This window comes from Falco rusticolus, chromosome 7 (genome assembly GCF_015220075.1).
Source record: "Falco rusticolus isolate bFalRus1 chromosome 7, bFalRus1.pri, whole genome shotgun sequence".
Classification (NCBI taxonomy): domain Eukaryota; kingdom Metazoa; phylum Chordata; class Aves; order Falconiformes; family Falconidae; genus Falco; species Falco rusticolus.
In genome coordinates, this window is record NC_051193.1 from 62,489,581 (window position 1) to 62,501,877 (window position 12,297).

At 35.7% G+C, this 12,297-nt stretch overlaps 1 protein-coding gene across 2 annotated transcripts in view; it reads right to left on the bottom strand.

Moving 5' to 3' along the window:
- The window catches only part of SLC25A21 (solute carrier family 25 member 21), a 255,282-nt gene that overhangs the window by 66,742 nt on the left and 176,243 nt on the right, over positions 1-12,297 (bottom strand). For both annotated transcript variants that reach the window (XM_037393514.1, XM_037393515.1), the window contains one exon: positions 1,632-1,715. In XM_037393514.1, the coding sequence (XP_037249411.1) occupies positions 1,632-1,715 (84 nt within the window). Of the gene's footprint in view, positions 1-1,631; positions 1,716-12,297 lie in introns of those variants that run through there.

The window sequence follows — 12,297 nt, forward strand, 5'->3', positions numbered from 1 at the left end:
CCCCCTCCCTCAAATAGTAAGTGAACTACATTTTGCATGGTGCATTGAAGTTTGCAGTGTCCTGCTACTATTTTATACATGTGGGTTGTACAAATATCCAGTTGCACAATATAATCATACAGGTAATAAAACAAGACACTAAAATAAATTAACTTGGAAGTTGTCTCTCGATTTAGACTCATTCTTGAAATTTCTACCTATTCTTAATTTTACATTTTGTGACTCATTTAACCGAATAAAAACACTAGTGAATTGGGCTGAGATAAATAGCATTTTCATACTCATTTACTTAAATATTAAAACTAGCTCTGTATTCAAAAACAGATTGATATGACTGTAAATATTAATACTTTCCTATTGTGAAAACATAGTTTTCTTTTAAGAAGCAATAAAAATTAACACATACTCGGCTTAGAAAACCCCAGAAGCCACAAATTATCATTTTTGTGAAATCTTTTTAGCTTTTAAGCTTTTTAATGTCTTGTAATGACAATGCACATTAGTCTTTCATCAAAAATGAATTTACCATGGATAAGGGCAAATGTGCCAACTTCCTTTCTCAACACCTTAATAAACTTCTCTACATTTCCCTTCTTTAGCATTTCAAACCATTCAGTTTTATATCTACATACTTATGTAGTGTTGCTTAGCTAAACCTCACTGCGAGAAATACAACTGGTCTAGTTTGAGCATTTTCACTGCTTGTCTCACCTCTGTTTTTCCAGTACAGCTTGTGGACACAAGATGTCTGCACCTCACTGCACATATGCTGCCTCCATACATGATAGCTATGCCATTGTATTAAAGAACATTTATATAATGTTCCATTTTGATAAATATATGATTTAAAAATGGGTTGCTATTGTATTTACAAAGTTCTTATGGAAAGCCTGCCAGTTACTCAAAACTGGGATTTACTAATTAGTTACCTTCATTAAAGGCTAGCTCCTGAAGAGCTCCTGTGGATAACAGGCTTAAGTATATGATCAGTCCCATTACCCTCACTGGCTTTAACTGGACTGCTCATAAAATTAAGAGTGTATTTAAATGCCTTTCTGGATCAGAACCCAAGTCTCTCAGAGGAGCTCAGGCTCAAACCAGTGGTACCTTCTGAAGCCAGTATGATTCAGGTGATTGAAGACCATAAATCCTTTTCCATATTCTGTCAAAATGAAAAGCTGTGGAATTTCGCTCATGCAGGTCCTGGAAACGTTGTCTCCCATAGCTAACTGGGAATCAATTCATCAGAGCTTGGAAACAAGTACTTCACTGAACTGGTGATGGCTCAGGCTGAGCTAGTTCAGAAAACCAGGACAAGAAGACACAAGTGCCTAGGTACCGTGGTGCACTGATGCAGCCATCCTGCTCCAGTACTGAAGCAGTGTTTGCCCTGACATCTCTACACAGCTGTGCATTCTGGTCTTGAAACACACTCTAATAGCAAAATTTGGTATTGTGAGTGTAAGCAATGCTAAGACTTTTCAAATTGTGCTTGTTATGCAAGACTACACGTTTGCCAAATTCTGGCAATCGCAAAAAAGGGTGGAATGTAAAGAGGATCTAATGTCTGGAAAATGGGTGATTAAAAAAGGTCACATAAAATTGACAATTATAAAAACATATACTCTTACCCTTCTCGTTGGAAAATAGTCCTAAAACAGTCCCCCAGGCTCTTGTAACTGGTTGGATCAGTTTTCCCTCTTTGAATTTGGAACCTAAAAAAAATACAATTTACATCACAGCATGAGAAGTCAGGGATTTTAAGTCACTTTTAACTTTCCAATTATTACATAAAAGGAGTTTTAAAGGTTTTTTAACATATCTGATTCATTATTATATACTGTTCCTGATATACTTATTAACGCTGTTTTCATAGAAGCTGTTAAACTAAGGAAAAATAGAACTTTAGTAGTAACTTTTTTTGTAGTTTATGGAGCTCACAGTATAGCTATCACCTTTGACATTTACACCTCTTTCTAGTTGTTTGAAAAATAAGCTGTTAACCCTATGCCTGATTCAAAGCCCATTGAAACTAATGGGATTCTTTGAGTCAAACCCTGTTTTTGAAAATCTGAAATGGAATATTATCATGTGTTTCACTATGAAATGAATCCACTGTACAGTTTCTTTCTTTTTATATCTGACAAAATTACAACAAAAATCAAATAGAGACATGACCATAAATTAGAGCACCATTTGATTTTCATAATTTAACAACAAGATGTACAATAAAAGCAAGCAATGAACTATTTTAATTAAAATTTTTTTTCCTCTATTCATATTTTGATAACAATAAAGATTTCAACAGGAAGCTTGTGGCTTTGAAAGGAAAATCAAGATTATGATTTAAGATTGTAAACACCTTATTACTTATGATTCATGGATAGCAACAGTGAGTTTAAGAAACTATATTATTTTACTAAGTATCTCAGTTAGATTACCTGTTTCTTGCAGTTTTAAGACTGCAACCGACACATTCAGCTAATTAGTTTGGAGAAATTATGAATACAATTTTAGCAATAAAACTTCTTTTGCTAGTTTAAACTAATTACTAAATAGCACTAAAAAAATATAATAGAATATTGTTGTTAGCAGTTAGCAATTCCAGTCTACAACAGCTCTCTATCAGGCAACTGCTAAGTTGGCTTTAACACTAAGTACAATAAGAATTCTACAAAACAAATAGCATTCAACAGTTTCAAGGAATAACTGACATTATAGTCAAGTGTCATATGCCAAAGTTATGTTGCTGTTCTGAGAAACATCTATTCTTATTCTAATCATGATACTGAATCTCATTAACATGTAAAAATGAAGGTATTTTTAACTCTGTTAAACAGCAATGTTCTCCTCTCTCCGAACAGAATTCAGTAGGGTCAAATCAAGGTTTGAATTGCGGCAAAAGGCATTCATTGTTTTGAACATCACTATTTCCTAAGCTGTTCTGTGCTAACACAGCTAACATTTTATTCACTTTGAGGAAAAAATTTCCAGTGATGTAATACAATTCTTTGGGCAATTATGAAGGCAAGCCCACACCTTTTTTGAAAATAGTTAGAAGGAAACACTGAGCCCCTCCATAGTCCTAATAAAAGTAGTTCAGGCACATCTGGGATCTCTATCTGGGGTAACCTCTTTTATTAGGACGAGAACTTGCTGCCAAGTTGGCAGAGAGGAGAATGCTATTCAATAGGCTTAGACTCAAATAAGAGCTGATGCGTAACATTTTGTCTGAAAAGAACCCTTGGGAATGCTAATAGTTGAAAAAAATGCCTCAATGCCATGACACAAACTCCAACAGTAATATCAGCTACAGAAGCTTTCACATTGTGGCAATCAAGCAATCAAAATTATAACAGAAAGCAGATTTTATGCACATTTTAATGTATTTAAGACTTGATTATTTATACCTTTGAGCTCAAAATCAAAAATGGCTTTCTTTTGATTAAAGAAATCTTGTAAAAAATTCACCTGAAACTAACTTTTTTCAAGTATTAAAAAAAGAAAGAAAGCATTCTTAACTCAAATTCTCTTCCTCAAGTTTCAAGATTTGGCCAGTTTGTAAACTCAGAATAAAGCATCACTATTTCTAAAACATCCTCTGAATAATGCACCTTCCCTCTTGTTCAAGCTGCAAAATGCTCAAGCACATCCTAGTAGCATGTGTATAAGGTTCCCCACTGTCATGCACGCACAACTGTTTGTAGAACTGGAGCTTTAATCCCAGACTCACTATAGATCTTAACAACATGGTGAACATACTTATATAATTTCATTTTACAGTTAACACAGTGTTGACTTTTCAACTAAATTTAAAAGATTCAATAAAAATACATCTTTGATAGCAATAATAATGAAAAACATAGCATAAGAAATACAATAACACCATATGTAATTTACATGGATCAGATGAAGGATAACTTCTTGCTAAAGCAGTTAAATAAGGTTTACATTAATTTCAGGTTTTTGTTTTAATGTAGATAAGACCTTAGTATTAAATGAGTCCGTTTGTAACACTGAGTCGCACAAATAACATATTCCTTCCTTTAGGGTTTTTGGATCCATTCCTTCCCTAGTAAATCTTTTTTATAGCTTTAACAGTGATCCTAAAATACATGCCAATTATGTGCTTCAGCCTAGATCCGCGAATTGAGTTCTTTGATTCAGAATTGCTTGCCTCAATAAAATAATGTGTAACTTTTTAATGAACTAGCTAATTGATCACAAGCACTTGTTATAAGAAGCTCAGGGAAGAGCTAAAAAAATGTATGTTTGTTTTTCTGGTGGCAGCAGCAGCGGCAGCCTGTATTAGTAATCTTAATAATACCGAAGATCGAAAGTATTCACTTTAAAAAAAAAACTGGCCTGTTTTTAATGATTATTTAGAGGAATGAACACAGCTGGGGGATACATAGTGACTTTCACTGCTTCAAATCCACTCCTTTCTAAAAAGCATTATAAACCCACTGAATTTCATGCATTTTTGGAAGCTGGATGCCTGCCTTGTTATGTTATCAGCTTTGTTAGAACAAAAAAGATAAATTCTCCTATAAATACGATCAAAGCATTAACTACTGATCTATTTTATTGTTTTGAAGTCTGAAAAGAAGAATATGCAGGCAGCATCCAAAGACACACTGAACAGACATACGGGCAGGACTGGGATGAATGACCCGCTACTCACTACCAGCACACAGCAAGCGTTAGGAGTCACTGGACACTCCAGCACGTTATGGGTTTACCAAGACCTTTATCACTCTAAAAATGACCATCAGGCTAACTTTCCTCCCCTCTCGTTTTCCTGCTTCTTGGTTTTCTGGCCAGAAAGCTGTGGTACTGAGCACCCCACACTGGGAATGCTCCCAGAGCTGTGGGAGGCACTTTGGTCCCCAGGTTACTTCTTGCTACCTGGGACTGCCCCGGCACCTACTGCCAGCCCTCTGGGCTCCTCCTCGCAGTTCACACCTCTGGCTCCCGTGCCATGGGGACCTCCCAATCTCCCTTTCGGGGCTGTAGAAGCAGCCCACAGAGCTTGGTCTTTTATGCCCCCTTTGACTGAACAGTACCTTTGCAGTAGCTTTCTTTCATACAAAAGTGTTCTGATATTGTTTAAGAAGAGAACGTCAGTGTCCTTCCCTGTTCACCCCCCAGAAGACACATGGGTGGGATCTCAAAAAGTGGAAATCATGTAAAATCATTTGAGGTTTTGGGGTCTGTTCAAAAGGCAGTATCTTCACTGAAAACCTTGCATGACTTAAACCCATGAAAATATTTTAACTTATCCACACTAATCTGCACTACAACTAGTACTCGTGAAATGAATAAACCTTGATAGCATGAGAGAGTGCATTTTTCATGCTTATAACAGTCCTTGATCAATAACTCTCAGTGGGCTCGGCCTGAAATCGCACAATGCAGAAGTTGCTTGAGTCCTTTCATCAGTTCTCCGAACCACTACCATTTAACATGTGGTACTTCATGTTGTGGAGCAATGACCCTACATAAACAGACATATCTGTTTCCAATGCCTAACTTACAGTTCTTGTTGGTTTTAAAATAGCCAGTATTTTATTCCGAGTTTCAGAAAATCCCTGGTCCGCAGGATGCTTTCCTCCCCCCCTTCCTATTGCAAAAATCCTCCAAGCAGTCTTTTCTGACACAATCAATATCTATATTGGAGAAGCAGAAGTGTGTGCTTTCTGGTTTTTTTTTTTTTTCTTTCTCTCTCCTATCAGTTGTTACGGTTTTTTTGTTCATGCTTACTGAACATCTCATCAAAGTTGTCTTGTGGATGTCTGCAACCACAGTATTCAGCTATTTAGTGTTTAAAGTCTGTTCACCACAATGTTACCTAGCAATCCTCCCCCTTTTATTTACTGATGTGTGCTGGAGAAAGATTTCCAATTAATGCTGAAATTGGTTTGGTATCTTAAAATCTAAAAGGAAGAAACTAGTATTTTCATACCTAGATGCAAGTAGATAGTGAGCAGTTAAATCCCAGCTATGTAGGACAACCGCAACGTGATGTGAAGACTAGACTTACCAAATTCTTGCTACTGGGTTTGCAAAGACTATACCCTCATATGTAAATTCTAGATTTTCTTCCTGCTTTTATGCAGTGCTGCTGACTAGTTCCTCAACCACAAAGTTCAGCGGGAAAGAAAACCATTGACTCAGAGAACCAAGCTTTATACCGTGTTACAGTGCTTGCCAATGAGTGGCAGTCTTAGCTGTATTTTCACGTCTTACTAGGATCCTACCATATGTCCTACTCTATTTTTAATAAAGATCCTAGCATTTCCCTCCATGATTGGGACTTACACAGTCCCAAAGCAAATAATCTCAGGTACTGAGGTGTTTAGATACTGTAAAGAAAAGAAGAGAGTTAAGTAGCATAACAAAACAAATTATCTGTGCAATGTTAAATGTTAAACAACTTTTAAATAAATGTACAGACTTTGGAAAACAGAAAACAACATTTATAGTTTTTCTCCACTTTCAGTATTTCCCACGATTCCAGGCACTCCTAGCTGTGGTTACCCCTACCATTGTAAGTTGATAAAAATGTATAGTCTGAAGCTTTATATAAACATACATTATTTAACAGTTCACATGCTTGTAATAAAAATAACTTCATTATAATTTAAAAAGATTTTGATTTGCTAACTTAAACATTTATTCAGGTGTTACTACTAGTTAGTGCTATCTACCAATGCTTAGATTTCATGCAAACTTTTGCACTGCAAAAAGGACCTTGATAATATTTCACTTTTTGGCTCATGTTCTTTGACTTGCTTATGTTACTTACAGGATAATAACTAAACTGAGAGTATAATTCTGTCACTTATTTTAACAGTAAATCATAAAAGCTGTTGAAGAACTGAATATTAGATTTCAAAACAAAACCCCTAATTATATTAAGCCAAAGATATAAATTTTGCTAGTGCAGCAGTCATATTTTAAGTATTATAGTATTGCTGTAGTGATTATTTAACTGCAAAACCCATATAAGTATACAGTAAAGTGGTAACAGAGAACAGGCAAAGAACAGCACCTATTCCAATCATTCTCCATAGTCGATACAGATTTGCCTCCAACTAATCACAGAATTTTTCATACAGTTCATATTTACTTCACAAGTAATAAACCAGAATCATGGGTAGAGGCATTACCAAAAAATATTTGGTTTCAATATTTCAAAATTCATCTAAATGAATTCCACTTTGTTGGAATTAATGATATTTTTGGTTTATTTACCTCTATGATTCTTGGAGGAACATGGGTTTTTTTGAAGAAGAAACAAATGAATAGTAATAATGGAAATAATTGTAAGGATATCCTGCAAACTCAAAATTCTCTGTAGAGATTACTTTTGTGTGAGTTAGAACATCCAGGTATGATGGCCAAATAAAAAATTACAAAACACAAACTGATGAATTCTCCCATTTACCAAAGCATTTATCAAACACCACAACTCCTAAACTCTTTAATTCCACACCTGACCTGACCTCTGCCTTATTGCAATCTTGATCTGTTGTTCTGTCCTCTCCCTATTTGCTTAGTTATCCAGCAATTTGTACTTTGTCTCAGAAAAAAATCTCAGAAACTGCCATGAAATATATAAGTAGGTCAAAAGGAGCAAACATTACCAGTGGATGAGAAAGCAGCAAACACGTACATCTGAATAAGGAGTGCATTCACAGTAAAGGTTAGAGCTATATCAACAGAGACTTAACAATTTATGGCAGAATTTAGATGGAACATATTGGCTATTCTGATCAAAATCTGAACCCACTAAGATCACCATCAGTTGCCACCTCCCTTTAGGTTACCTAAAGCAATTTATCTAAACCCTCATAAAACAATTGGTCTAAACTCTTTCAGCCTCCGCGATGAGAATTTCCCATGCGCGGCTTAATCTGAACTTACAATTGTTTGAAAATATTTTCCCTGAATTAACTGAATCACTGAATAGAGAAACAGGAAAGTCCTAAGCATGACAGAACTCTTGGTCAGTTCTCTGAATACCAGTCTTATTCTTAGACCAGATAAAATTACACTAATCAGAAAAAGAACTTCATCTTCCCTGTACTTTTATAGATTACTTTCTGCTATCTCTTTGCTTTTGTATTCAAGCTAAGCGGCACATCATTCCATCAAAAATATCAGAGGGAAAAAGCAAGCAGTACTATATATACCAAGAGTGTAATAAAGTGCTTTAGAAATGAAAGCTGTATTTTGCCAGCTACTAATGAAGAACTATTCTACTTTTTTCCCCTGCAGTAATTTTTCCATTATGTGCATGGGACAAACATACAGTAGCTACAATGTCAGAAAGTTTTCCTTTACATGTAGTTTTAGAAGAGAATATTTAGTAAAAAGAAACTTGACCAGAAGCAGGTCAAATTAACCCATGTAACTGTTTCATGTAAATCTATTCTGGTAATTTTGCTAATGAATAGCAAAAACAACTAGTCATAGCAGTTACATACAAATTATTTAATGCCTTCCCGAGAAAGATATACAGCAGAAACTAAGTTCAAACTATAAGTATTTTGAATAATTTAATTCCATCAATGAATGTGTCTGTAGAGAGGGAGTTCAAAACAACAACAACAAAATTAGTGAAAACTACCATTTTTTTATTCCACTCTCTAAATGGTTCAGGGAAACATGCATACTCATAGCTATGATGTTGTGCATGTTCCCTTTATTTCAAGGATGAAAATAATGGAAACTCTTGGATGTTTCATAGCAAAGTGAAACAATGGGATGAGACTCGGAGCTGATGTCCTCCCCTGCTACTGCACAGGCACAGCAAGTGTTTGCTATGGTCAGCCCCCAGCCTCCAAGCCCTAGCACGCTCTTGTGTTCCTGGGCTCCCAGCTACAATGGGCAGCTGTGGGCTTCTACGAGCTCCTTGCAAAGTAGCAGCCTTTCCTCTCAGTTATGGACCTGCAAACAGCACACATTTTTATTGTTCTTTAGAAATTGCTCTAACGTTCTTCTGGGTGGAAAAACCTATCTACAAGCCCTGCCAGAGCAGGAACGGCTCTGCCAGCCTCTCTGCCAGTGTTGTGGATACCTCGAAGGCACAATTCTGTCCTTGAAAATTTGCTTTGGCTTCCTGGATACGTTTTCTGAGCACAACTTGAGATGACAACAATGATCATAAAGGAGCAGCTATATCTGGAAGATCACACAATATTTTGTGTGAAAGATCATGCAGTATGTGTGATCTTAACAATCGTATGGAGGCAAGATTGGTTAGGAAGTGCCGACTACAAAAACAATAGGCAAAATTAAACACTGCTTGATTTTTTTGTCTACACCTTCTTGTATGTAAAGCACTTAGTTATGCTGATGAAAGAATCTGCAGAAACAAGTAATGGCAAAAACAGCATTTATTTTTTTTACAGCGATAGTTTATTTCTAAAACCTCTTGTAACCTCCATTTCCTAAGTAAAAACAACCCCCCCAAACTCTATGGGTTTTTTTGCCCCTTATCTAAACTGGACAAATCATTGATAATGGCACCATAAGGAATAATTTTGCATTGTCAGAGATGATGGAGTTATTTTTATGATTTTAAATATGAGTAAGTCACTCGTGGCCTAATACATCAACAGAAGAAGTCTGGTTTTCATTAGTTTTGGATAAAGTCTTGTATGTTTTCCTTCAAAATAGCTTATAGAGAAACAACAGACAGTGATGAGGAATATAAACTAATGACTAGAAGAGATTTCACAAGAAATCAGATATTGGATTATATTATACGAAGGCCCCAGTATCCAGTCTCAATTCAGGGAAAAATGAGAATGTCGTTTGGCTGATTTCAGTGTGCAACATGTGCTGCTTAAAAATGGTCCAGTTTCTTATCTCAGTTTAACTTCTATTACAAAAACATATATCCTCTCTTGACCTCTCTGCTGGGCTGGATGGACCTTTAGTCTACCACTGTAGAGCCATTCTTGTGTCCTGTGATATTACTGTGATCTATGAATCCATTACCGAGTCTCTGCAAGTTAAAACCTTTGAAAAGTTTAAATATAAGTATGGAAATTTTACCTATCATTTAAATGATACTGGATTAGAGGAATAATTTTGCTGCCTTTAAAAAGTAAGGGTATTCTCTATTACTTAAAAAAGATGTAAAGGCAAACCTTAATCCAGCTTTGTAAAATAAAACATTTATCTGATAAGTAACAGAAAGGCTTCAAATGAATAATTACTCTTGGTTATTACTGGACAATACCTGAAATACAAGCAGTATGCATTGTTCTAAGCCCCTTCCACTTTTGGAAAATGTAATTAAGATCTATATCCCACAGGAAAAAATCACTTTTTTCTTCAACAATTCCTATAAAAAGGGCCAAGTACTCGTACATAGCTTTCCCAACAAAGCTTTGATTTCAGTGTCCCCTATGGTAATCACACACAGCACTTTTCTTTCTGAGAAGGCAGGAAAATCCTTGTGGCTTTCTGGCAAGATTCTGGGGGAGGATTTTTTGGAAGGTTGTTCAATACTTTTCAGTATTCGTTAGCATTTAAAGTTCTTTGATGAGATCAATCCCATCACAGCTTTGTGTATTCAGATTTTCTTTTTTTTGTATTAAAATGATTTAGCACCAAAAATTTGCAAACCACAACGAAATATACATTACACTTACTCCCTACGGTCAAAGTAGGAAAGATAACCAAAAATATCTTTTCTCCCGAAGGAAAGAAATGGTCAAATAAAGAAATCCAAATTCAGTTTCAGTGGAAAATAGCCAAAATCCAATTGCAAGTTGCTGAAAGAAGTATTAGTTTTGAGTGCTCACCCAACCTCCTATGCTTGTGCTGGAAAATATTTAAAAGGGAAACAATTTCATTAATATATTGTGGCTGAGATTTTTAAAATACTGGAAGGGATACAACCAGACTTACTCTACCGACAAGTACAGCTAAATAAATACTCTGCATTTGAAAGCCTTAACTCACATGCCCTGTCTTATTAACAGACAAACCATTTTAAATGACTAATAGCTAATATGCATAACATGGACGTTACCTGCTATGCATATGCTGCTTCCATGTAAAAATGACTTTTTTTCTATTAAACTGTATGGCTAAGTGACAGAAAATGTACACCCTTAAAGCAGCATTACCTTTTGAAATGAAACTAGTAAAACAAGGAAATTCTGAGTTAAGGACTGAAACTCAACTCTTACCCACCCAGCTGTGCCCCAATATTACAGCTTATATGGAATTCATTATCAGCCAGTGCTGAGCGACCTCAGCAATTCTTAACATACAGTAGGGCATAACAAGGCAAGTTAAGGATGAAATTTCTTCTGAAGCACTATGACTTTCTCTGCTGTGGTGACTTAAAGTAAAACTAGTAAAATACTGGAATGCTCTTGCTTTCTGTGATACAATTTATCCGAGATGGTGCCCTTCTCTCTGTAAAAAGGAAAACAAAAAAGTAATCCCACGGCTTTAAGGAAAGTTTGCTGTGTGTTGAAATGGTAGCTCACCAGTGTCTCTCAGTCCACAGATATCAGCAAATGTTTCTGTAACATAAAATTTATCCTAGGAAGTGAATTCAAAGTGTACCTTTGACACTTGGGAATATACCCTATTAATTCACCATATGAAGATATTACAAGAATAAAGAAGATGAGTTCTCACAAATTCAATGTAATGGAAAAACAGCAGGTATTTTCAGACTTCAGTAGACTTACTTTTCTTTTTCTAATAACTCTTATACTACTAATAGTTAACAAAAAATAATGTCAACCAAAAGTCAGGAGAATCTTGAATGCTGGTTGTACGCTGGGGTCAGAAGACTAATTTTGAGTATCCAAAACTGTGAATCACAGTTGCTACAAAGTGGTCAGAATACTTTTTTTTCACAGAACTAAAAAGCCCCACCCAAGGAGATTTTATTTCTTATTTGTAAATACATTTTGAAAACTACCGAAGTTCAACTTTAAGTACTTTATGGCCCAGTTTTAAACACCAGAAAGTAAGACAATGCTGTAATGGAAACACTAACAGGCTCTTGACAACAGCCATGCAAGGCTGCACCTTTATATCACAACACAGTCTCCCAGCTGAAAAAACTCACTGGTTACCCGGGATAGTGTGGAAAAAAAATCGCTGTTATTTTAGGAAAGACAGTTGCTTGAAAATTGGCATAAAGTGGTGAAAATTAAAAAGGAAGGTTTTTTTCCCCAAACTCAACCTAACTAGTCCATAAAGTAACGCACAAATCATTCATTATAATGAGTCATAACAATGATTTGTGATCTT